Source organism: Elaeis guineensis, chromosome 9, assembly GCF_000442705.2.
Source record: "Elaeis guineensis isolate ETL-2024a chromosome 9, EG11, whole genome shotgun sequence".
NCBI classification, from domain to species: Eukaryota; Viridiplantae; Streptophyta; class Magnoliopsida; order Arecales; family Arecaceae; genus Elaeis; species Elaeis guineensis.
In genome coordinates, this window is record NC_026001.2 from 93,129,768 (window position 1) to 93,156,618 (window position 26,851).

Sequence of the window (26,851 nt, forward strand, 5' to 3'; positions counted from 1 at the left end):
TCTTAGGGTTTGAAGAATAGGATTTTATGAAATCAAAACTCTCCTCTCTCCTTCTCCATGCCAGACCCACTCTCGCTCTTCTCTTTTCCCTATCCAAGGGTTGGGTACCTGTATTCCACATGCCAAGAGGAAGAAGAGTCTCTTCTATAGCAAGGAACAAGAAGAAGGAGGTTGCAGCTCAAGGGTTGAAGTTGCAGTTAAGATCACTTGTTGATCAAAGTTTAAAGAAGTATAGATCTTTTTTGGAGAAGAAGGATCTACCACAAGAAGAAAGACTTAAGGTTGATCCCAATAGATATTGTAGAAGCCGAACACGTATACGGCTCAAGGATCTTCAAATCTAAGATCATCAGTAGTGATGAATTTTTACTCACGCAAAAGTATTGAGATTTGATCTCATACTTATTTTAATTTTTAGATTATATGCATATCTTTATTTTTGATCTTGGGTAGGTTTAAATGAAATCTAATACATGTAGGGTTAAAGGATTTAACCCGATTCATTTTTTACTGCTCCTAAAAAAATTTTTGAAATCTATACATGCATCCTATCCGATTTTCTAACAATTAGACCTATAAACTTTATTAGTTTTGAGTTTTTGTCAGGTCTATTTTTTGACTGAGCTCAAATTCTCGATATAAATACAATAAAGATAGTGCTAGTGATTATGATTGATATTATTACTATTATTATTGTTTGTCTATATATTTGTCAAATCTCATTATGTGATGCAAACTTTTATGAGTTTTTAACCAATCTACATGTTGTACTTCAACTCCATTCCAAAGTGCCAAATACTTTTAGCGATAGTGGTTAGAGATTTCATCTCCTCTTATATCTGACCCTCTTTTAAATACTAAAATAAACTACAAAAATAGTTATCAAGTTTATTATAAATAAATTGGTTATTTGTACCATAACCATCATCAAACATCCCTTCTCTTGGTTAAAATATGTTCACTTGAACTTGTCAAATACTAGTTGATCAACTGATTCAAATTATAGCTGACAATAATGTAAATATATCTCATACTTTTGAGTGTTTGGGTCTAGTATTGGGTTTGGATTGGGTTAGATTATTTATCTCAAGATCTAAATCAACCTAAAAGTCTCCATAGATTGGATCGGATTGGATCGAGTCAAAATTCAGTAAATCCATATTCGACCCAAAAAATATAATGGATCTAATTTTAGAATCTGACCCAGCTCCATGGGTCATTTAAAATGGTTCGGATCTATACGGATTGGGTCATAGATCAACCCGACCCATTTGCATCTGTTGGTGCAAAAATCCACCTGCGCCGGAGAAGTTGGAGTCGAGGGAGCCGCGGTCGCCGTCGGGACCTACAAAAAAAGTCTAAACCGAAGGTGGGGTTGCTCTGGCAAGATCCTCCGACGCTCAAGTCAGTTCTCTGCCTCAACAAGAATGGAGTGCTCGAACGAAAATTTTAGCAGAGTTTTGGGATAGAATTTTGAGCTTAGAGAATAACGTATCTGGGGTCCCCCTTTTATAGACGGGGGGAGCAAAAGATTGATAGCGACTGTTTATGATCGCCTCATCGTGGGCCGTACGGGGCCAGGAAGAATTTATCATGAAGAGTAATGGGGTGGAGTCGTGGCTGTCATTATGGCTCACCACGTGGAATCAGTTACAGGGAGTGGAGCGGCATCCGTTGTCGCGACTCGCCAGGGAGTGGTGGAACTGCATAGGATCCATTGCAGGAAGTGGAGCAGAATCGTGGCCGTTACTGCGGCCTGTCAGGGAGTGATGGAGCCGCATAGGATCCACCGCAGGGAGTGGAGCAGAGTCGTGGCCGTTACTGCGGCCTGCCAGAGGGTCCAAACTTGTCGGCCGAAGTTCGATTGGAGTCTAATTTCTGCAGAAGCCCGGATGGAGATCATTTGTCAAGGAATCTCGGTCGAGACCTTCAGTAGGAGTTCAGGGCGGAAGTCCGACTCCCGTGGGAGCCCGGACAAAGCCTACCTGTAGCTAGAGTCGGAGGCGAAGTCCGGCTCCCGTAGGAGTCCGGATGAATCCTTCCTGTAGTTGGAGTCGGAGATGAAGTCCGGCTCCTGTAGGAGTCCGGACGAAGTCTTCCTGCTGCTGAAGTCGGGGATGGAGTCTGGCTCCCGTAGGAGTCCGGATGAAGCCTTCCTGTAGTTGGAGTCGGAGATGAAATTCGGCTCCCGTAGGAGTCCGGACGAAGTCTTCCTACTGCTGAAGTCGGGGATGGAGTCTGGCTCCCGTAGGAGTCCGGACGAAGCCTTCCTGTGATTGAAGTCGTGCGTGAAGTTCGGCTCCCGTAGGAGTCCGGATGAGGTCTGCCTGTAGTTGGAGTCGGAGACGAAGTCCGGCTCCCATAGGAGTCCGGACGAAGTCTTCCTGCAGTCGAAGTTGGAGACGGAGTCCGGCTCCCGTAGGAGTCTGGACGAAGCCTACCTGTGATTGAAATTATGGGCGGAGTTTGGCTCCCGTAGGAGTCCGGACGAGGTCTGCCTGTAGTTGGAGTCGGAGATGAAGTCTGACTCCCATAGGAGTCCGGACGAAGTCTGCCTGTAGTTGGAGTCGGAGATGAAGTCTGGCTCCCGTAGGAGTCCGAACGAAGTCTTCCTGCTGCTGAAGGCGGGGTCGGAGTCCGACTCCCATAGGAGTTCGGACGAAGCCTTCCTGTAGTTGGAGTCGGAGGCGAAGTCTGGCTCCCGTAGGAGTCCTGATGAAGTCTCCCTGCCGCCGTAGGTCGGATGCCTGTAGAATCCCCGAGGGGTCACTCCTGACATGAACTTCGGCTGGGGGGGTTTTATACCCAACACCAGTCCCCCTACTTTCGAGTTCGAGTTTCGATCGAAGAAAGTACAGAAAATTTTTACAGCCGAAGTCGCTTCCTTGAATTCTGTGCACGACTGCCCTCGAAAATCTTGGCATTTAATACGCGCATGCCGGAGCTTTTTTTCGATTAGGGCGATCCGAAGAGTCCTTTCGAAACTCCCACCAGGGCGTAATCCTAAGCGTGACGCCATAATGGTCCGCGAATGGTCAGCCCTATGCCACGGTGAGTGGGACACGTGGCGGGCACTGGTTGACCTAGGGATATCTGCCACCATAACTGCGCCAGGCCCCGTTGCTTATTTAAGCCCCCGCCTTTCCTCCAGGGGCTTCACTTCGCCTGAGGGTCGACACCTTTCTTCCGCCTGAGAGTTTAGCCACTCAGCCACTCCATCAGTGCTCTTTTCGACTCCGAGCGCCCTTCGCACCAGTCTTTGCCATCCCAGCCGGCTCCCCGCCGTCTTCAGTCCCCCGAAACTCTCTGAGGGGTTCTCCTGCCGAGGCCCCCACCCCGGAGGCCAACCTTGAGAGGATGCCACGGACCAAGAGGAGTGTGAGGAGGAAAACAGCGGCCTGCGAGTTCTCCAGCTGTCAAACTGTCACTGAGGGTTCCCGTCACCTTAAAGGAGGCTCGAGGGAGAATTCCTTCAACAACAGGGGTTTGATAATGGGGACAATCGGTGAGGGCGTTCCACCCGAGAATTTTGGAGTAGCTGAACGGGGTGACACCGGTCAAGGAGGTAGAGTTGTCGTCACAAGCTGTGGCAGGATTCTTGACATCGTCGGGGCCGAGGGACCAGAAGCGGTCGGCGCCGATGGTGGGGCAGTAGAACTTGTTGCGGGGACTTCATGCAGGTCGTCGTCGCCGCTGCCGTTGCCTTCGCTGCCCCCTGAATTCTATCCCATCCTTTTTCCCCTAGGGTTGGGGTTTCGACGATGGAGCGGAACGAGGCGGGGGGCTAGAGCCGAGAGGTTTATCACACGCACTGAAAAATACTGCTGAGAAAGACGAAACCGGGAAGAGAAGTCGGCAGCTTGAAGTGGTCTCCGGTGTATTCCTTTTGAGTCTTGTAGTAATGTCTTCTTTTTCTGGCCCTCCGGGTCTTGTAACATATATCTTATTAATTAAAAAATGAGAAGGAGATTTTGTTACTTCGTCCGCACTTTGCGTCGAATTGCTGCCTGCCAAACTTCTTTCCTTTACCATTGTCATTGTTGTATTCCCTTCTCTCTCTTTCTCTCTTTTTTTTTTTTTTTTGACATCGTCCGGAGGTTACTGGTTGTTGCCACGTCGGCTCGCCTTTCCAGTTATCCTTCTTCTTCAGCCTTAATGGCTCTATAATACATAATTAATAAATAATATGAGAAGAAAATTTTTTGCTACTTCTTTTACTCATGTGTTGAATTGTCGCTTGCCGAGCTTCTTTCGGCCTTTGCGTCGTTCGGAGGTTCCTGATTGCCATCGCATCGACCCATCCTTTCATCCATGGCCGCAGATTTGCCTGGGGCCACTCGGGTTTGGTGCCCCCCATCAGGGCTTGAGCTCGGAGGTCTGAGCTTCTCGTCACCCTGAGGAAGTCATCTTATCTCAGACTTGCATTGAGAGAAAGCTGAGGTTTTTGATAAGAACCCCAATCCCTGCTGAGATGAGGTTCTCTACATCTTTGATGCTGTTTGTTTTCCATTCATCGCTGACATAGTCCATCGCTTTCTTTTTTAACTCCTCTCCCCTTTCCCTTTTTTCTTTTTCGAGTGGGATTTTTCCCTCTGCTCTTGGTGGGGTTGCGGGAGTCCGGCTCCCGTAGAAGTTCGGGCAGAGTCTTCCTGCAACCAGAGTTGGGGACGAGGTCCGGCTCCTGTAGGAGTCCGGGCGGAGTCTTCCTGCAGCCGGAGTTGGGGACGAGGTCCGGCTCCCGTAGGAGTCTGGGCAGAGTCTACCTGCAATTGGAGTTGGAGGCGAAGTCCGGCTTTCGTAGGAGTCCGGGCGTAGCCTTCCTGCAGTTAAAGTCAGGGGCGAAGTCCGGCTCCCGTAGGAGTTCGGATGAAGTTTACCAGCGGTCGAAGTCGGGGATGAAGCTCGGATCCCGTAGGAGTCCGGGTGGAGTCTTCCCATAGTCGGAGTAGGAGACGAGATCTGGCTCCCGTAGGAGTCCGGACGGAGTCTTCCTGCAGTTAAAGTCGAGAGCGAAGTCCGGCTCCCGTAGGAGTCCAGACGAAGTCTTCTTGCGAAGGGGCCGCTGGGAAGGTCCCCTTTTTCCCGTCTGGTCTTGAATGATCAGACCTTAATCGATGTCGGGGTGAGGTTCTTCTCCTATTTCTGTCATAACAGGTTTCAGCTCTGGTTAGGACGAGGTTCTCCTCCTATCCCTATCGCGGCTGTAGGGGCACATATGGGCACTGCTGGGCCTTTCTCCCCATCCGATCTAGGTGTAACCGGGCCTTCGACTTTGCTCATGTTAGGACGAGGTTCTCCTCCTGTTTCTAACATGGCTGTGGGGGCACATATGGTCGTTACAGGGCCTCTCCCCCCATCCGGTCTAAAGAGAACCGGGCCTTCGACTTTTCTCAAATTAGGACGAGGTTCTCCTTCTGTCCCTAACAGGACTGTGGGGGCATATATGGGCGTTGCAGGGCCTCTCCCCCCATCCGATCTAAAGAGAATCGGGCCTTCGACTTTGCTCAAGTTAGGGCGAGGTTCTCCTCCTGTCCCTAACAGGGCTGTGGGGGCACATATGGGCGTTGCTTGGCCTCTCCCCCCATCCGGTCTAAAGAGAACCGGGCCTTCGACTTTGCTCAAGTTAGGGCGAGGTTCTCCTCCTGTCCCTAACAGGGCTGTGGGGGCACATATGGGCATTGCTTGGCCTCTCCCCCCATCCGGTCTAAAGAGAACCGGGCCTTCGACTTTGCTCAAGTTAGGGTGAGATTCTCCTCCTGTCCCTAACAGGGCTGTGGGGGCACATATGGGCATTGCTTGGCCTCTCCCCCCATCCGGTCTAAAGAGAACCGGGCCTTCGACTTTGCTTAAGTTAGGACGAGATTCTCCTCCTGTCCCTAACAGGGCTGTGGGGGCACATATGGGCGTTGCTTGGCCTCTTCCTCCATCCGATCTAAAGAGAATCGGACCTTCGACTTTGTCAAGATGAAGTTCTCCTTCCGCTTCCGACACGATTTGTTTTAACTGTCCTATCGATATAGGCTTATGCCAAGAGAGGAGACATGTAGATATGCAACTTTTATTTAAAATAAAGTTATCGGTAATATATTCGTAGGTTTTTTGAGCTCCATGGTCGCGGAAGGTCTGCTCCTCTGAGCTCCTTGAGGTAATAAGTTCAAGGCCGGACTACTTCTTTGACTTCATACGGGCCTTCCCAGTTTGGGGCGAGCTTCCCTCGATCCTGAGGTTGCGAGACAGCGGCTCGTCGAAGCACTAGATCTCCTACTCTAAAGACTTTATTCTTGACCCGGGTATTGTAATAGCGGGCGACTTTCTGTCTGTAGGCTGCCATCCGAACTTGAGCTACCTCCCGCTTTTCTTCCAGTAAGTCGAGGTTGGCTTTAAGACCTTGCGAATTGTGATGTTCATTGAATGCCACGACTCGCACCGATGGGAGTTTAAGCTCAATTGGGATAACAGCCTCCGTTTCGAAGGCTAAAGCAAAGGGGGTCTCCCCCGTGGGCAGTCTTTGGGTAGTTCGATACGCCCACAGCACATGATAAAGTTCGTCTGTCCAAGTTTCCTTCGCTTTTTCGAGCCTTGTCTTGATCCCTTGCAGCAGGGTTCTGTTGGTCACTTCAGCTTCGCCGTTCGCCTGAGGATGGGCTACTGATGTGAAGTTGTGAGAGATATTTAGATCTTCACAGAATTCGACGAATCTTGCTCCCATGAACTACCGCCCATTATCAGTGATTAGGGTTCTTGGCAGACCGAACCTGCAAACGATTGACTTCCAGATGAAATCTTGCACTTTAGCTTCTGTAATTTTCGTTAGTGGTTCGGCTTCAACCCACTTGGTGAAGTAGTCAATCGCTACCAGGAGGAACTTCCTCTGCCCCGACGCCACAGGAAAGGGTCCAAGGATGTCCATCCCCCATTGCGCAAAAGGCCATGGGGCACTCAAGGGTGTAAGCTCAGTGGCGGGCTGCCTCTGGATGTTGGCATATCTCTGACATCGGTCACACTTTCTGACGTATTCAATCGAGTCATGATGCATCATCGGCTAGTAATATCCTTGGCAGAGCAATTTGTGGGATAAAGATCTAGCCTCCAGATGGCTTCCGTAGATTCCTTCATGCACCTCCCACAAGGCGTAGTCAGCTTCCGAAGGCCGGAGACATTTTAAAAGGGGCAAAGAGTATGATTTCTTGTACAACTTGCCCTCATAAAGGATGTATCGGGAGGCTTAATTTCTGAGCTTCTGAGCTTCTTTTGCATCCTGGGGGAGAACCCCGTCTCTGAGATATGTTATCAGTGGGTCGATCCAGCTGGGCTCGTGGTCGATTTCCATCACGGGCCGCGATTCTTCCGTACTTGGGCACTTTAGAACTTCAAAGAGAACACCCTTGGGCAATTCGACCGGAGCCAGCGTTGCCAGCTTGGAGAGAAGGTCAATCCTGGTATTTTCCATCCTCAGAATCTGTCTGATGTTGAAGCTACCGAAGGCGGAGATGAGCTCCTTTACCTTTTCAAGATACTTAGCCATGCTGTCCTCCCGCGCTTCGTAGTTTTCGTTGACTTGTCCCACTACTAGTTGGGTGTCACTGTGGACCTGGAGCCGATCTACTCCCAGCTCTTTGGCGATCTTCAGTCCTGCGATCAGAGCTTCATATTCTGCTCCATTGTTTGTTGCGGAGAATTCGAAGTGCAGAGCGTACTCCGTGATTATTCCCTCCGGACTGATCAAGATCAGGCCCGCGCCTGTGCCTGACATGTTAGAGGACCCATCCACGTAGAGGGCCCAAAAGCAACCAGAGGGATCTGCTTCTTCTTTGGGGGAGTTCGGTCGGGGCTCCAGGCCGTCAATTTCACCTTGTTCAGGTTCGGCCTCCTCTGGGATAGTACACTCCACTATGAAATTTACCAATATCTGAGCCTTCACTGCTGGCCTGGGTCGATAGTTGATGTCGAATTGTGTGAGCTCGATCTCTCATTTTACCATCCTCCCGGAGGCATCTGCCCGATGTAGAATCGCCTTGATCGGTTGGTCGGTGAGCAGCGTTACGGTGTGCCCTTGAAAGTAGGGTCGGAGCCTCTGGGCTACAATCAACAGGGCGTAAGTCAGTTTTTCTAATTTAGTATACCTGATCTCGACATCTCTCAACGCACGACTGACGTAGTAGATCGGCCGTTGGACTTTTGCCTCTTCCTTGACAAGGACTGCCGCGAGAGCCATGGGAGAGACCGCCAGGTATAAAAACAGTTCCTCTCCAGGCTCTGGCTTCGCCAACAGTGGAGGTGAGCCGAGGTAGCTCCTTAGTTCTTCGAATGCCTGTTGGCACTTAGGGGTCCAACAGAAGTTCTTCGGCCACTTGAGGGTTTGGAAGAAGGGTAAGCACCGTTCGACCGACCTCGCGACGAAGCGATTCAGGGCTGCTACCCTCCCTGTAAGGTGCTGAACCTCTTTTATCGACTTCGGGGCGGCCATCTCCTGGATGGCGTGAATTTTCTCCGGATTGACTTCAATTCTGCACCCCGATACCATGAAGCCCAAGAACTTTCCTGAGGTCACTCCGAAAGCACATTTAGACGGGTTCAGCTTCATCTTATATTTCTGGAGGGCGCCGAAGGTCTCCTCGAGGTCGGCGATGTGGTTCATGGAAGATTTGCTTTTCACGAGCATGTCGTCTATGTAGACCTTCATGTTGTGGCCGATCTGCTCCTTGAAGATTTTGTTTACCAATCGCTGATAGGTCGCACCTGCATTTTTAAGGCTGAATGGCATGACCCTGTAACAGTAAAGGCCACGGTTAGTAATGAAAGCAGTCTTTTCTTCATCTTCCGACGCCATCCTGATTTGATTATAGCCGGAGAAGGCATCCATAAAGGTGAGAAGCTCATGGCCTGAGGTCACATCCATCAGTTGATCAATTCTGGACAGAGGGTAGCTGTCCTTTGGGCAGGCTTTATTCAGATTTTTGAAGTCTATACACATCCTCCACTTGCCGTTTGCCTTTTTGACTAGGATAATGTTGGAAATTCAGTCAGGATAATTGACTTCTCTAATGAATCCGGCTTTCAGGAGTTTGTCCACTTCCTCGGCTATCGCTTTCTGCCTCTCTGGTGCATGACCTCGAATTTTTTCTTTCGTCGGTTGATGCTTGGGATCGACGGCCAGGCGATGCTCCATGACTTCCGTATCAATCCCCGGCATGTCTGCTGGAACCCAAGCGAAAATGTTCGCATTCTTTCGTAGAAAATTGATGAGATGCGTCTGCACCTCTTCCCCCAGGTTGGAGCCGATCTTCACCTCATGCTCCGCATTCCCGTCGTTCAGAGGGATTGAAACCAGATCTTCGATTGGGCTGCCCCTCTCCTCAGTGAGGTCGTCGCAGGCGTCCAGCCCATCGACTGGGCAGAGATCGAATTGGTCGTTTCTTTGCAAGGCTATGTTGTAGCAGTGTCTGGCCAGGGCTTGGTCTCCCTTGACTTCTTCGATCCCCTGGTTGGTGGGAAATTTCAACTTCAAATGGTAGGTTGACACGACGGCCCGGAGAGCGTTGAGACCAGGTCGGTCGAGGATTGCGTTGTAGGCTGACGGTGCCTTTACTACCAGAAAATTCACCAAAGCCTTGGATTATCTTGGATATCGACCCGCAACTACAGTCAAAGTTATCACTCCCTCCACCAGGACAGCATCGTCGGTAAACCCTACTAGAGGGGAGCTAATCGGCCCCAAATGGCCGTCAAGGATGGACATTCTTGAGAAGGCATCGTAGAACAAAATGTCAGCCGAACTTTCATTGTCGACAAGGATGCGGTGGATGTCATAATTAGCTATATTCAAAGAAACTACAACCGCGTCGTTATGAGGAAATTGAACTCCCTGAGCATCTTCTTCGGTGAAAGTTATGGGTTCCTCGATCTTTTGCCACTTGGAAAGTCCGGCCAATACACCGATCGCTCCCCGCCAGGATTCTTCCAAGATGGTGTTGGCGAAATCCGTCGGAGGTCGATTGTCCGACCGCTCCATGCCGGCGGCCGTTGCCGGAGGATGTGGGGCCTGAAAAACTGGAGGCGAGGCCAGAGCCTGAGATCTGGCCGCGGAGGCCGTGGGTCGTCGTGTGGATGCTTCGCGAGAAGGCATCGGACGAGGATCTAGTGGGGGAGGGAGGAGAAGACGCTGGAAAAGATGACCGGAAGCAGTCCCATTGAGCGCTCCTTTAAGAACAAGGGTACTGCGAAGACACAGTCCCTTCCTCTAGCACCAATCCTGTTGGTACAAAAATCCATCTGCACCAGAGAAGCTGGAGTCGAGGGAGCCGCGGTCGTCGTCGAAACCTGCAAAAGAAGTCTAAATCGGAGGTGGGGTTGCTCCGGCAAGACCCTCCGATGCTCAAGTCAGTTCTCTGCCTCAACAAGAATGGAGTGCTCGAACGAAAATTTTAGCAGAGTTTTGGGATAGAATTTTGAGCTTAGAGAATAACGTATCTGGGGTCCCTTTTTTATAGACGGGGGGAGCAAAGGATTGATAGCGACTGTTTATGATCGCCTCGTTGTGGGCCGTACGGGGCCAGGAGGAATTTATCATGAAGAGTAATGGGGTGGAGTCGTGGCTGTCACCATGGCTCGCCATATGGAATCAATTGCGGGGAGTGGAGTGGCGTCCATTGTCGCGACTCGCCATGGAGTGATGGAACTGCACAGGATCCGTTGCAGGAAGTGGAGCAGAATCGTGACCGTTACTGCGGCCTGTCAGGGAGTGATGGAGCCGCGTAGGATCCACCGCAGGGAGTGGAGCAGAGTCGTGGCCGTTACTGCGGCCTGTCAGGGAGTGATGGAGCCGCATAGGATCCACCGCAGGGAGTGGAGCAGAGTCGTGGCCACTACTGCGGCCTGCCAGAGGGTCCAGACTTGTCGGTCGAAGTTCGGTTAGAGTTTGATTTCCGCAGAAGCCCGGATGGGGATCATTTGTCAAGGAATCTCGACCGAGACCTTCAGCAGGAGTTTAGGGCAGAAGTCCGGCTCCCGTGGGAGCCCGGACAAAGCCTATCTGTAGCTGGAGTCGGAGGCGAAGTCCAGCTCCCGTAGGAGTCCGGACGAAGCCTTCCTATAGTTGGAGTCGGAGATGAAGTCCGGCTCCCGTAGGAGTCCGGACGAAGTCTTCCTGCTGCTGAAGTCGGAGACGGAGTCCGACTCCCGTAGGAGTCCGGACGAAGCCTTCCTGTAGTTGGAGTCGGAGATGAAGTCCGGCTCCCGTAGGAGTCCGGACGAAGTCTTCCTGCTGCTGAAGTCGGGGATAGAGTCCGGCTCCCATTGGAGTCCGGACGAAGCCTTCCTGTGATTGAAGTCGTGGGCGGAGTTTGGCTCCAGTAGGAGTCCGGACGAGGTCTGCCTGTAGTTGGAGTCGGAGGCGAAGTCCGACTCCCGTAGGAGTCCGGACGAAGTCTTCCTGCAGTCGAAGTTGGAGATGGAGTCCGGCTCCCGTAGGAGTCCAGACGAAGCCTACCTGTGATTGAAGTCGTGGGCGGAGTTTGGCTCCCGTAGGAGTCCGGACGAGGTCTGCTTGTAGTTGGAGTCGGAGATGAAGTCTGGCTCCCGTAGGAGTCCGAACGAAGTCTGCCTGTAGTTGGAGTCGGAGATGAAGTTCGGCTCCCGTAGGAGTCCGAACGAAGTCTTCCTACTGCTGAAGGCGGGGACGGAGTCCGGCTCCCGTAGGAGTCCGGACGAAACCTTCCTGTAGTTGGAGTTGGAGGCGAAGTCCGGCTCCCATAGGAGTCCGGATGAAGTTCCCTGCCGCCGTAGGTCGGACGCCAGTAGAATCCCCGAGGGGTCACTCCTGACACGAACTTCGGCTGGGGGGATTTTACACCCAACAGCAGCCTTAGTTGCCATATAATAATCATTAATTATTAAATGTATTCTACTTATAATTTATGTTTTTTATTGTCTAAGAAATTATTTATTCTTCTATTATATATACTTATATTTGCATTTCATTATCTCATCATGCATCATATGGAGGTATTAAAACAAAAACTCGAAGTGCATCTCATTGCAATTCTAATTCTTTTTTTTTTTTGCATTATACAGTGAACAACTTAAAAAGGAAAAAATCTTAAAATTAAAGAATTATAAGACTTTTTGTTTCATTAATGAAACACCATCAAGATAGGATAGCTTACTTTGTCTATTGATAATGAGAGTAGGAAATTAGGATAAATACCAATCTCTATCATAGGTAGAAAGATACAAATCGAAACAAATAGTTCTTGTGGTCCAGAATCGAAAAATTAGAGTGTGGAAGATTGAATTGCTTGTATCCGTAGAATATTTGACATGACACTAATAATAAATAAATAGGAGTTACTATCCTCTAATTGCCATTACAAAAGTGATTAGCATTTTTGACATTAAAAGATATTTTGGACCGGTATCATTCTTGTATTTAGAGTATATTTATTGTTTGTTATGTTTATCCTTTAATTATGTTTATCAGATGTTTCAAACTTTTAAAACTTTGCTTTGTTATGTTTCCAAAAAAAAAAAAAACTTTTCTTCTATTTGAGAAGCACATAAAAACTTTCCGTCAAAGGCCCGAATTCTTGGGCAACTTTTTCCTTTATAACCTCGTTTGTTATGTTTATCCTTTAATTATGTTTATCACTTATTTCAAACTTTTAAAACTTTGCTTCTGTTATGTTTCTAAAAAAAGAAAACTTTCCTTCTATTTGAGAAGCACATAAAAACTTTCCTTCAAAAGCCCGAATTCTTGGGCAACTTTTTTCTTTATAACCTCTTTTATTATGTTTATCTTTTAATTATGTTTATCACTTATTTCAAACTTTTAAAACTTTGCTTCTATTATGTTTTCAAAAAAAAGAAAACTTTCCTTCTATTTGAGAAGTACATAAAAATTTTCCTTCAAAAGTCTGAATTCTTGAGCAACTTTTTCCTTTATAACCTTCAACCTTTGTCCCTTATCATAGAGGCAAGCATTCTTTCATAAAAGACAAACATGGCAGCCATTTTGAATCTCCTCTCAGCTTCTTTTGTTTTCCTCTGCATCTTAAAAATTGGTCTCTCTCTCTCTCTCCACCCCCTTCCTTCCTTCCATTCAGTCTCCTGCTATTCTCTTTGAACATTTGAACCATTATTTTCCTAACAAGATAGCTTAAACATAAGTTATATAATTATTTTGAGAGAGTGGTTAATACTTAAACATGAGTTATATAATTAGAAGATGCTTATGGAGTTAAATAAGTGTAAGAAAAATCAATCTGTGAGTAAAGTTTGATATTTAATAATAATTTATTTTTAAAATAATTAGAAAACAAGAATTTCTAAAGCCTACCTCAATAGTTCGGACATGGTTTATGATTATGATGATGAAAATGTTTGCAGATTTTGACAACGTGGCAGTTTGTCGAAGGTTCCAAACAAGCACACTGATAGTTTAGATTTAGGACCACCTGATTTTATTTTAATTTTATTTTAAAAATTATTATTTTATAATTGAAAGATATATATATATATTGTTGAAATGAGCTGTAAATTCCTCTGATTAGGAATGCAATCATCTAATTAGAGAGAAATATATTTGTATAATTCCTAAATTGAATCCCTCTGATTAAGAATGCAATCGTCTAATTAGAGAGAAATATATTTGTATAATTCTTAAATTGAATCCCTCTGATTAGGAATACAATCATCTAATTAGAGAAAAATATATTTGTATAATTCCTAAATTGAGCCCATAAAAATTAATAAAAAGGGCCCATTTGGTCCTAGAGATGTATCCTTCTTCCTCTGAAATTTTCGTCTTCATCCTCTTTTCTATTCTTCTTCGTTTATACTTCTGTTTGTCAACATGGTATCAGAGCCTATTTAGGGAACAGAGTGCTCTGTTCCGCCTCTTCAACCGTCGATCGTCTACAATTCAAATCTCTCCTCTCAAACAGAGTGGGATCTGTTCCCCCTTCAAACCATCGCCGCTGCTCTCTCTGTGGATCCCTGCAAACCTTGAAAGCCATTCTCCGTTTCCGTTAAATCTCTCACTCTCTCTCTCGCATCCCTTCATCTTCATCACCGCCTCCGCTGCCGCGGCCATCGTCGCCGCCGCCGCTGCCTGAGCCTTCTCCACTATGATCGCCGCCTCCGCTGCCGCGGCCATCGTCGCCGCCGCCACTGCTGTCGCTGCTTCTGCCATCGCCACTGCAATCGCCACCGCTGTCGCTGCTACCGCCACTGCCATCGACGCCACCACCGTTTCCACTCAAGAACTACGGGGTTGAAAACGGTTCTCATCCCTTATTAGGTATTTTTTAAATACAAAAAAAAAAAGAGAACCTCTACTGCTGTCATATGTGTCTCCAATTGTAGATGCTGTTTTTTCTGGAACAACAATGGAGCGTCCAGTTATGGAGTTTCTGAATATTATCAAGGCACCTTTTATGGAAGCAGAGATTCGATATTTTTTTGTCATCTGAGTTTATCTCAGATCGTTGGTGAGAAAACTTCAATTTTCTCCCTCAAGATTGTTCTTGTTTACTTGATCATTTAAGTTTTTTTCTTATGGGTGATAAAACTCCTTTAACCATGGAGGATTTAGAAAAGTTAATGGTTAGGATGATGAAATCTCGTATCTCGGGTAGTGAGTTTTCAAAGATCACCCTAGAAACTAACCCGGTCAAATTGGATGGGCCGGGTACCTACTTAAGTTGGACGCGACATGTTCGTCTAATTTTGGATTCTCATAATCTTGAGGGGTTTATAAGTGGTACTGCGAAAAGGCCAGAAGGAGATGGGATAGCTGTTAGACAGTGGAATTCTAATAACTCTTGGGTGGTAGCATGGCTCCTTACCTCTATGGTACCAAGTGTTGCTCGTACGGTTGAGGCACTAACGAATGCTTATGAGTTATGGCAGGCTGTAGCCACAACTTATTCTTATAAAGGCAATAATATGCATGCCCATAAGATCCAGCGAGAGCTTCGAGGACTTAATCAGGGTTCCCGATCTGTAACAGAGTATGTTGGAGAATTAAAAAGGTTGTGGAACGATTTTGATTTTTATAGTCCCTTTACCCCTACTCATCCTGGTGATGTTGATGTGTTTCGCAAATGGATAGAGCGACAGCGACTTGTGGATTTTTTGGATGGACTAAACCCAGAGTTTGAGTATCGACGCTCTTCTATTCTTAGTACACAGAAGTGGCCAACTCTTGATGAAACTATTTCTTTGGTTCTTAGTGAAGAAACTCGATTAACCACTATGTCTTCTTCTATGAACACAGCTATACGATCTGCACTTATGGTACAGCCTAATACTCTTGGAAGCTCTACTCCTAATTCTGCTCAAGAAACTCAGCCTCGACCTCGTGGGGTTAAAATTTGTGACCACTGTCATAAGCCGGGCCACATCAAAGCTTAATGCTATGAGCTACATGGTCGTCCAAATAGAGGCCGTGGTCGTGGAGGTGGTCGTTTTGGTAGAGGCCGAGGTCAGTATAATCGGGCTCATTTTTCTTCTATGAGATATTTATCAGTTGAAGAAATGCAACTTTTGGAAAAATTCAGATCTGGTGTAAATATTTCTGAAAGCAGTACTTCCACAGAAGATTCTTCAAATCAACCAGCCAGTTCTCAGGGTAATTTTGCCCAAATAGGTATCAGTGATCAAATTCATGCTCTTAACTGTAGTAATTTTTCTCCATGGGTTGTTGATTCTGGAGCATCCAATCATATGACTGGATCTTTTAGAGATTTTGTGTCTTATATTCCCTGTTCCGGTCGTGATAAAGTTCGTCTTGCTGATGGCTCCTTTACCCCTATTTCTGGAAAAGGATCTATCAAATGCACTTCCGAATTACCCTTATCATCTGTTCTACATGTCCCAAGATTTTCTATAAATCTCCTATCCATTAGTGCTATTACAAATGATCTTGATTGTGTCGTAACTTTTTTCAAAATACATTGTATCTTTCAGGAACCAAAGACAGGGAGAAAACTTGGGACTGGCATAATGCGTAATGGGCTCTACTATTTGGAGGGAGGAGTGTCTGAAGGCTACTCAGAAACCAGTTTGACTGTTTCATCTTCACAAAAGGAGGATCTGTTGCTCCAACACCGCAGGCTTGGTCATCTTTCATTTACTCTCTTAGCTCGTATATTTCCATCTGTTTTTGAAATATATAAAGAGAAGCTTGTATGTGATGCCTGTGAACTAGCTAAACACACTAGAAGTACTTATCCAAACTCAGGCCGACGTAGTAAAGCAATGTTTGAGGTAGTTCATTCTGATGTATGGGGACCCTGTGGGACCACCGCTATTTCTGGTCATCGGTGGTTCGTCACTTTTATTGATTGTTTTAGTCGTTGCACTTGGGTTTATCTATTGAAAAATAAGAATGAAGTATTTCAGTCATTTAGAGATTTTCATAAAATGATTGGTACTCAATATGGAGCAACTCTTAAGATTTTTCGCTCTGACAATGGGACAGAATATCTTAATAAAGAATTTGAGGAGTATATACATAATAATGGAATTATACATCAAACGACGTGTGTTGACACACCGGCTCAAAATGGAGTTGCTGAAAGAAAGAATAGACACCTTCTTGAAGTGACAAGATGTTTGATGTTTTCTATGAATGTTCCTAAATTTTTATGAGGAGAAGCAGTATTAACTGCAGCATATCTGATTAATCGAATGCCACTTCGAACTTTGGACTACAAGACTCCTCTTGAATGCCTGCAAGGAACTAATTCTTTTATAATTCTCCCCAAGGTATTTGGTTGTGTTTGTTTTGTTCGGGATCATCGACCTTCGGTTGGCAAGCTTGACGCTCGTGCCCTCAAATGCATTTTTGTAGGATATTCAGCTACTCAAAAAGGATACAAATGTTGGTGTCCGACTGAGCAGAAGATGTTTATCAGCATTGATGTAACATTTCGGGAGTCTGAACCATTCTATATATCTTCTGTGTCCTCTTCCTCTCCAGTTATCTCTGGAACTGGTCGAGAGGGGGAGTCTTCTGGAGGGAGTCCTATTACTGTGGATGTTACTGTGGATGTTGGTACAAATGGTGCATCTGACACTCAAGGAGAAGCATCTGACACTCAAGGAGAAGCATCTGAAACTGCATCTGAGACTCTCCCACAGCTTGTTTTATCTGATTCATCTCCTCTCTCAGAGTCTATTACGCATTCTCCAGTCTCCAGGTCTTCCTCTCCTGTCCCAACGGTTTCATCTTCTATGACTAATGGTAATTCTCCTGTACCTCCCATCCAGTTTACATTAGATAATGATGATCTAAATATTCCTATTGCTTTACGAAAACCTACTCGTCATGCTGGTATTCCTACTCGATTTAAGGATGGAGTAGGGTACAAACATGACATCACTAACTTTGTATCCTATGAGTCTCTCTCTCCATCTTATCAGAGTTTTATAGCTTCTTTATCCTCTATCTCCATACCCGAGAACTGGAAGGTTGCTAAGGAAAATCCCAAGTGGAAAGCCGCCATGCTTGAAGAAATGCAAGCACTAGAAAAAAATAATACATGGAAACTTGTACCTTTGCCAGCTGGTAAACAAACTGTGGGATGCAAATGGATTTTTACAGTTAAACAGACACCTGAGGGTACTGTTGAACGGTACAAAGCTCGCTTGGTAGCAAAAGGATATACACAGACTTATGGCATCGACTATGATGAAACTTTTGCACCTGTTGCAAAAATGAACTCTGTTAGAACCCTTATATCATGTGCTGCTAATTTCGGATGGGATCTGTTCCAGCTCGATGTAAAGAACGCTTTTCTTCATGGAGAACTTCAGGAGGAAGTATATATGGATGTTCCTCCAGGATTTGCTACTGCTCAAACAGTGGGCAAAGTATGCCAGTTACGACGATCTCTTTATGGTTTAAAGCAGTCACCTCGTGCTTGGTTCGATCGCTTCCGACAAGCAATTGTTCAGATGGGGTATAAACAAAGCAATGCAGATCACACACTCTTCTTTCGGCACAACAAGGGTAAGATTGCTATTTTAATTGTCTATGTTGATGATATTGTGGTCACAGGAGATGATTCTGAGGAGATAGCTCATTTGAAGGCTCAGCTAGCACAGGCATTTGAGGTAAAGGATCTTGGATATCTTCGATATTTTCTTGGGATAGAAGTTGCTCGTTCTTCAAAAGAAATTTTTCTCTCCCAAAGAAAATATATTCTAGATCTTCTTACAGAAGTCGGTATGTTGGGATGTCGACCTATTGCTACTCCTATTGAACAAAATCATCGACTAGTAGCTGATACCGGTGTTCCTATTGATCGAGAACATTATCAACGATTGGTAGGACGTTTGATTTATCTATCTCATACACGGCCTGATATTGCATTCGTCGTTAGTGTGGTAAGTCAGTTTATGCATGATCCACGTTCAGTTCATATGGATGCTGTGACACGGATACTTCGTTACCTCAAAAGCTGTCCTGGTCGTGGTTTACTTTATTCTAATCATGGCAACCTACGGGTAGAGTGTTATACAGATGCTGATTGGGCTGGATCACTTGATGACCGTCGCTCTACCTCAGGTTACTGTACTTTTGTTGGAGGTAATCTAGTCACTTGGCGAAGCAAGAAACAGAATGTAGTTGCTCGATCTACTGCTGAAGCAGAGTATCGAGCTATGGCACATGGCGTGTGCGAAATTTTATGGTTGCGGATCTTGTTATTGGATCTAGGCCTTTATCAGTCATCGCCCCTTATGCTATATTGTGACAATAAGGCAGCAATCAATATTGCTAATAATCCAGTACAGCATGATCGGACGAAGCACATCGAGATCGATCGACATTTTATCAAGGAAAAGCTTGATGCCAGAATCATTTGTATGCCTTATGTGCGATCTGCTAGTCAACTAGCAGACATTTTGACCAAAGGTCTTAGTATGCCTTCTTTTTCATTTATTCGTGACAAGATGGGTCTTTATGATATCTATAACCCATCTTGAGGGAGAGTGTTGAAATGAGCTGTAAATCCCTCTGATTAGGAATGCAATCATCTAATTAGAGGGAAATATATTTGTATAATTCCTAAATTGAATCCCTCTGATTAAGAATGCAATCGTCTAATTAGAGGAAAATATATTTGTATAATTCTTAAATTGAATCCCTCTGATTAGGAATACAATCATCTAATTAGAGGAAAATATATTTGTATAATTCCTAAATTGAGCCCATGAAAATTAATAAAAAGGGCCCATTTGGTCCTAGAGATGTATCCTTCTTCCTCTGAAATTTTCGTCTTCATCCTCTTTTCTATTCTTCTTCTGTTTATACTTCTGTTTGTCAACATATATATATATATATATATATATATATATATATATATATATATATATATATATATATATAATCACTCGTTTTTTCACAAATTTAATTTTCTCTATTTTACAAAAGAAAAAAGTGCCCCAGCCATTCACATAAATTATTGACGTCGGATGCAAATTAAAAAGACCGTAGGAACATCCAAGCTTCTTACATCTATGCAATGGGACAAGAAATAAAGGGGATGGCACGTAAGCACAGCTCTGATTTCCTTCGAGTCGTCGCCCCAAACGATTCAACCATGTCCAAATCAGTAGGCTTCATTCCATCAGGGAGCTCCCAGTTGAAGTAGTAGAGGAGGCAAGCAAGGGCAAGCTCCACACTCGCAAGTGCAAATGAGATCCCCGGGCACATCCTTCTACCAGCTCCAAAAGGTAGGAACTCAAAGTTGGTTCCCTTGAAATCAATGGTGCTTCCATCAAATCTCTCCGGCTTGAACGCTTCTGCGTCGTCCCAAATCTGTGGATCCCTCCCCAGTGCCCAAGCATTCACAATTACCCTCACCTTCTCAGGAATCAGGGGCGGCTGAAGGGCAAGGCCACCGAAGCCCTTGCCTTAGGCCCCCGGCCCCAGGAGGCCCCCCGCTCGCGCGCATCTGGCATCGCGGTCCAGCCTCCGCCTCCCGCCTCCGGCATCCCGGTCCAGGCATCCAGCCTCCGCCTCCGGCGCCCGATCCACCCCCCGGCCTCCACCGGTAAGTTTCTTCATTTTTTTTTGTTTTTCGACACTCCCCCTCCGCCCCGGTTGTGCGCCGGGCCGGTGGCCCGTCGGTCCGCCTTCGTTTCTCGAAAGCCAGAGCCCGGAAGAAGGCCCCTCCCTGGCCCCGCCTTCGTTTTTAGCTTTAGGCCTCCAAAGATGTTGAGCCGCCCCTGTCAGGAATCTCGTAACCGAGTACCTCAACCCTCTCCCGGGACTCTCGAGGGACTAGCAACGGAGCTGGTGGGTGCAACCTCAAGGTCTCTTTGATGACTAATTTCAGGTAGTTCATATCACCAATCTCCTTCTCAGTCACCTTCGTTTTCCCGCCAAGTGACTCCCTCACCTCTGCTTGCGCCTTCTTCATAACTTTTGGATTCCTCATCAGCTCTGCCATGGCCCAATCCAAAGTGGCGGACGAAGTATTGGTCCCTGCCCCGAACATGTTCTTTAAAAGCCAAAACAAAAGCAAAAACAAAAACAAAAATTAGGTGTAAATGGGCTTCGTACTACTTGCAATGGAATGAAGAATTGGTCAGAAATCTCACCAAGACCACAGCTTTGATTGCATCCATTGTGAGAGGAGCGGATGAAAGGCCACCTTCCTCTTGAATTCTCAGTAGAACATCTAGCAAATCTTCCTCCACTAGTTTTGCCTTCTTCCTTTCCTGGTGATCACGGATGATGTCGTCCATGACGCGGTCCACCTCCCGGTGATATCTCTGCATCTTGGATGGCATCCTGCTGATGCAGCCGATGAGCAATGAAGATGGAAATAGATCTGCCAAATCAAAGCCTCCTACTAGTTTTATCATTTGTGACAATACAAATAAAAAAGTACTCTGATCCTTGCATCTGTTTCCAACGACGGCTCTCGTAATTATGTTATTGTTCAGCATGAACAGCTTCTGGCTAAGGTTCACGAGTGATGAAGTGTTGTTACTCGAGCAAATGGATCGAATGAGATTGTGCACCTCCTCTTCGCGAATTACCTGAAAGGATTGGACAGTTAGCAGCTCCAAGACGCACATCTTTCGCACCTCCCTCCAGTAGTCGCCGTAAGGGGCGGAGATGAGATTCTTGCCACCGTACGACGCGATCTTGATGCTGACGGAAATGGGTCTGCTTGCGAACGTGATGTCATGGGTCTTCATGATCTCTCTGGCTGCTTCAGGGGAGGAGGCAACGAGGGTGTTCACCTCGCCGAGCTTTAGAAGCATGAGCGGGCCATGTTTGATTGATAAATTCCTCAGGGAATGGTGAGGCTGCGAGCCAAGGAGGTGATGGATGCTTCCGATTATGGGGAGCTTCCATGGACCCGGCGGCAATTTGGGATTGGGTCTGCGGGCAAAGCTCTTGAGGTTTAAGAGGAGGAGGAAGGCGAGAATGACAGAGACGTAAAGGATCTCCATGTTGGGGTTTGGAGGGGGATTGAGAAGACTTGGTTCTTCTTATAATTAATAGGGCTGTGATGTCATCGCTGATGTGCAATGTTTCACAACCATCTTTTCAAGGTTGGATCAGTCGGCTAGGATTACCTCAACTCCTAAGATAAAAGTAAAGACGAGTAGGGGGCAGTGGTAGGTCGCGGAATTAATTTAGCGATTTGAAGCAGAAAACTTGGACACGTAGCCGCCTCGTCAATTAGGCCACATGACAAATCAGTGAAGGACATTGGGCCGGCCGTCGGTCCACCGAGTTTGAGACTAAACGGGTCATAATAGACATGGCTTTAGATCTCAGCCCGACACAGTCCTGGATCCATTGGATGGCGGACTATATCTGGCACGGTTCGTTGACCGGTAAATTTTTTTTTAAAAAAAAATTACGAACAGACCATGCCTTTCGATCGAGCTCTTTTTCCGAATAATATAAAAAAAAAACTTTTTTACCAAAATATATTCAAACCAAACTTATTTACCAAAGTGATGTGAGAGGAAAAAACGCCATTTTGAATGGCGTTTTTTCCCCTGCCACGTCACCCCCCATTTCCACGGTAGCATCGTCCCAAAAAAAAAAAAAAAAAGAAGAAACGCCATTTGGAATGGCGCTTTTAAAAATACCATTCCGAATGGCGCTTTTAAAAACGCCATTTTGAATGGCGTTTTTAAAAATTTCCAATTTTTCCACCCAAAAATAAAGGAAAAAATCGTGGGAAAATGAAAAATTATGTTTTTTAAAATTTGAAATTAATAAATAAATTAAAAATTTTAATTTTGATTGAATTTTAAAATATAAAGATTTGAATTTGTAATTCATTAAAAAATTAATTTAGATTTTTTATTTCAAATTTTTTTTAAAAGATGTCCAAAAAAATCTTAAGAAATTAAAAAAAAATTATCATAGAAAATAAAAAAAGAGAAAGAAATATGAAAGAAATAAAAATTTGAAATTAAATTGAAAAACATCATTCGAAATACTTGTCTTCAAAATTTTTAAGAAAATTAAAAATTATAAAATTTTTAAAAAATAAAAAAAAGAATTATAATGTAAAAATAAAAAAAAATAAAATTTTAAAGATAAATTGAAATTAAAATATTATTTCAAATTACTTTCTCAAATAAAAAATAATAAATTAAAAAAAGATTCAAAAAAATTTTAAAAATAGGCTAAAAAAATTTTATAAAAATAAAATATATCAAATGCTGAAAGGATTATAAAAATTATAACGTAAATAATAACATTATAAAAATTATAAAATAATATTTGATATATTATTATTTACGTTATAATTTTTATAATCCTTTCAGCATTTGATATATTTTATTTTTATAAAAATTTTTTAGCCTATTTTTAAAATTTTTTTGAATCTTTTTTTAATTTATTATTTTTTATTTGAGAAAGTAATTTGAAATAATATTTTAATTTCAATTTATCTTTAAAATTTTATTCTTTTTTATTTTTACATTATAATTCTTTTTTTTTATTTTTTAAAAATTTTATAATTTTTAATTTTCTTAAAAATTTTGAAGACAAGTATTTCGAATGATGTTTTTCAATTTAATTTCAAATTTTTATTTCTTTCATATTTCTTTCTCTTTTTTTATTTTCTATGATAATTTTTTTTTAATTTCTTAAGATTTTTTTGGACATCTTTTAAAAAAATTTTGAAATAAAAAATCTAAATTAATTTTTTTAATGAATTACAAATTCAAATCTTTATATTTTAAAATTCAATCAAAATTAAAATTTTTAATTCATTTACTAATTTTAAATTTTAAAAAACATAATTTTTTATTTTCCCACGATTTTTTCCTTTATTTTTGAGTGAAAAAATTGAAAAATGCCTGAATGGCGTTTTTAAAAATGCCATTCAAAATGGCGTTTTTAAAAGCGCTATTTGGAATGGCGTTTTTAAAAGCGCCATTCCAAATGGCGTTTCTTCTTTTTTTTTTTTTTTTGGGACGATGCCACCGTGGAAATGGGGGGTGACGTGGCAGGGGAAAAAACGCCATTCAAAATGGCGTTTTTCCCTCTCACATCATTTTGGTAAATAAGTTTGGTTTGAATATATTTTGGTAAAAAAATTTTTTTTTTGTATTATTCGGGAAAAGAGCTCCCTTTCGATCCATTATGGGTTGTGCTTGACAGGATCTATTTCGGTCCGTTATGGGTCATATCTGATGCGGTCCATTTGAAGCCATTATGGTCGGGCCCGTTTTAGCTCATAACGGTCAAAAATAGCTATTTTTGAGATTTTTTACCTCAGTATCCCTCCCAACAACCATAAAACTGCTATTTTGAGAGGTATTTTGAAAAAAAATTATAGATTCTCATAAATAACCCCTCTTCTCTCATTCTCAGCATACCAAATCTATTTTTCTCTCCTTCCGTACTACTATTTCTCTCTTCTAGCAATATTAAAAGTGTTCTAGTAATTTAATTTTTAGTTTATATTTAGCAAGTCTTCAAGTGCTATACAAGAGGAGATCCTTATAGATGAGCACAAAATGAGATCCTTGTTGAGGAGCATTAGAGGATGTTCTGGTTGAGGAGCACGAGAGGAAGCTCACAAATTTCGGTGTTACCTCTACTCAATTCCTCCACCTCCAATTAGTTTTTATTTTTTGAATCATAAATTTAAAAATGACATCTTATGATAATCTTATGATAAGAGCCATTTTGGCGTTCTCCCTATTTTCGAAGGAGAAAAAATTAATTCCATTGCTCCTACGCCCTTTGAAACTAGTCAAGGTCAAATCTCTTCCTATAAAAGGAATAGTATAGTTTAGGAACATTTTGAGTAAAATATAAAAAATATATCAAATTTTATAGTTGTGCTAGTAGCGAGAGAATTGGCCATTCGAGGAGATATCAAGAGAGTCATAGGATGAGTAATTCTCATCTCCAAAGTATCCTCAATGTACAAGGAGGATCTCTGGTAGGTAATTTTGCATATAATCATGAAAATCAAAGAAAAGCACTAGTTAAATGGATAGTTAGGGACGAACTACCTTTTAGTTTATGCGAGTCTTTTAATTTTGAAGAATATATTCAATTAACCATACAACCTGCTTAGCTATAATAAATTTTTTAGCAATAAAATAAAATTTAATTGAAACTTTTTCCATCTTAAATTTTATTAACTTCTGATATTTGATCAGTATGGATAGGTAGTAATTATTTTATTTTTATAACTGCTCATTATATTGATAATAATTAAAATTTAATAAATATATTTTTATTTTTCGTGCTTTTGAGTATCAGGTGGCGGTAACCATTCTTTGTTTAGGTGCCCAATCAAGCTTGCTCTTGAAATGCAATGGCTTCAATAGTGTTGTGCCGGTAGATCCCAACGTCTTCAAACCGGTCGGCGGAGATCAATGTTCTGTCAACAACGAACAACCTGTTTTCCATGGCCATAATATCACATTTAAATATGCTTCCGATACTCAGTTTGACCTCTCACCGGTTAGCTCTCAAATCAACTGCCCATGAGGTTTTCATTTGTTTGGTGAGACATGAGATCAGACTATCTGTATGAAGAAACAAAATCTTGGATTTTTCTTGATTTAAATCTGATAAATAAAATTGATGCTTGATGGGTGTGAATCAGCAGGAAGAACAGAATGGTGTTGGAGTCTTTTTTTTTTTTGCAAGATTACGATATATTATAGTATAGTAACGGCTAAAATATTGATGGTTATGTTCATATCATAGGCAACATCAGGGTCATGTTTGGTTGGAGGGGAGTTAGATTTTGGAATGGGGAGGGAAATGAGTGACTTCTACTCCAGCCGATTGGTTAGGAAGAGTCTCATTTTTATTCCGATTTCAAAGGAGAATAGAAATGCTCCAATTCCCCAAAATTCAATTTTTTCCCTCTCCTGGTATTCAAATTCCATTCCGATTTCGATTTCAATCATGCATAGGAGGATATGGTTATTTCGATTTCTATTTTAATCCATCATGATTCCAATTCTGACAACAAACCAAATGCGCCCTAAGAAAGTGCCTAACCAGTGAAATTAAAAACCATTCGTTCTAACAACAATGCTAGCTGGACTTCACTAATAATCATCTGTAGCTACCCTTAAATATGTAGGGATTACCCACTCACATAGGTTAGCCTTATAGATGAAAGTTTAGTTACTTGACTGATTCTCAATCCAGCTTCAACCCTTCGCTGGTGCTCCGTTCTTACTTAAGGCAACTTGAGGTAAGAAAAAGCTTGGCATGTAAATCAGGTTATCAATGCAAGCTTGTGCAGCATGGAGTCATCAATCATGATCCACTAAGATTTGGAAACAAGATCGATCATTTTGGCACCGAATCTCGCAGTAGTGCCATCCTATTATAATGTCGATACATCCTTTATGATATTTGGTTCGGCATATCAAATATTGGTGCATCCCCCATACCATATTTCGATTCAGTATCAATATGGTACAATCAGATTGGTACGATAAATCTTTTTTGAAATAAGTATAGACAGTGGGGGAAGGAGGCATCGTCTGTTATAGAAAAGCATAATCATGGTGAAGGAAAAACTATTCACTCAACAAGTCAAAATTGAAACACAGTTGCACCAATTCAAAATATGTAAGATACTGATAAAACTATGCCAAGACCAAAATTATCTTCTCTGATCAATACCATGCAAATGCATCCAATTGAAACTAACATAAAAAATGAAAATGTGCAGTTTAAAACCACAGCTAATTAACATGCTTATCAAATCATAAATCACACTTCCTGGTATGATAACAACAAGATAATTGGCATCCATTGCTTGATGAAGAATCTGACATCGTTCAATATACTGAACCCAAAATATGCCGCCAGTGAGTCGAGTTGCTTATTTATGCATCTCATCTATTACTTTACGAAGCACCCAGAACAATTCAATATTCAGAACAAGTGTGGAAGTGTTGCTAATCTCCAAAAATATCTCATTATTATTAGTATGGAAGTGACTTTGTAAACAAACTGGAAGCATCTGGTATGCCGTGACATTCAGAACACCATGTGCCAAACCCACTTAACATATATTGAGACAACATAATTATCAGCAGATCAGACATATTATTGGCCCAGTTAACCTGTTATTATCTTTTAATCAACCTTGTCACCAGATACCTGTAAAACCTGCAGTTTACTTGAGCAAACATCAAGTAACATACGATTACGATGTGAGAAAAACTATTAGTCCAAGACGTGAACTCAGAGCTGATACTGTGAGGTATAATTGGAAGTCTCCCAACATTTCAGCATGTCACAAGGACAGAACAGTTGATCTGGGAAGACAAGCCTCAGTTGAGCAAAGTGAAAATTCATCATAAATAACGT

At 43.3% G+C, this 26,851-nt stretch overlaps 2 protein-coding genes across 2 annotated transcripts; one reads left to right on the forward strand and one right to left on the reverse strand.

The window, feature by feature from the left end:
• Positions 1 to 12,997: 12,997 nt before the first annotated feature.
• LOC140851514 (uncharacterized) lies at positions 12,998 to 25,000 on the forward strand. The gene is made up of 10 exons (XM_073243040.1): positions 12,998 to 13,058; positions 14,362 to 14,423; positions 14,584 to 15,294; positions 15,341 to 15,481; positions 15,967 to 16,266; positions 16,768 to 17,652; positions 17,779 to 18,879; positions 19,745 to 20,305; positions 21,316 to 21,423; positions 24,770 to 25,000. The coding sequence occupies exons 1-10, from the start codon at positions 12,998 to 13,000 to the stop codon at positions 24,998 to 25,000; spliced, it is 4,161 nt and encodes a 1,386-aa protein (XP_073099141.1).
• LOC105036122 (desmethyl-deoxy-podophyllotoxin synthase-like) lies at positions 19,457 to 21,475 on the reverse strand. Its single transcript, XM_073243976.1, has 3 exons — positions 20,611 to 21,475; positions 20,248 to 20,510; positions 19,457 to 19,883 (listed from the first exon to the last, which is right to left on the reverse strand). Exons 1-3 carry the CDS (start codon positions 21,472 to 21,474, stop codon positions 19,523 to 19,525), a joined length of 1,488 nt encoding a protein of 495 aa, XP_073100077.1. The 5' UTR covers position 21,475; the 3' UTR covers positions 19,457 to 19,522.
• Positions 25,001 to 26,851: the final 1,851 nt, after the last annotated feature.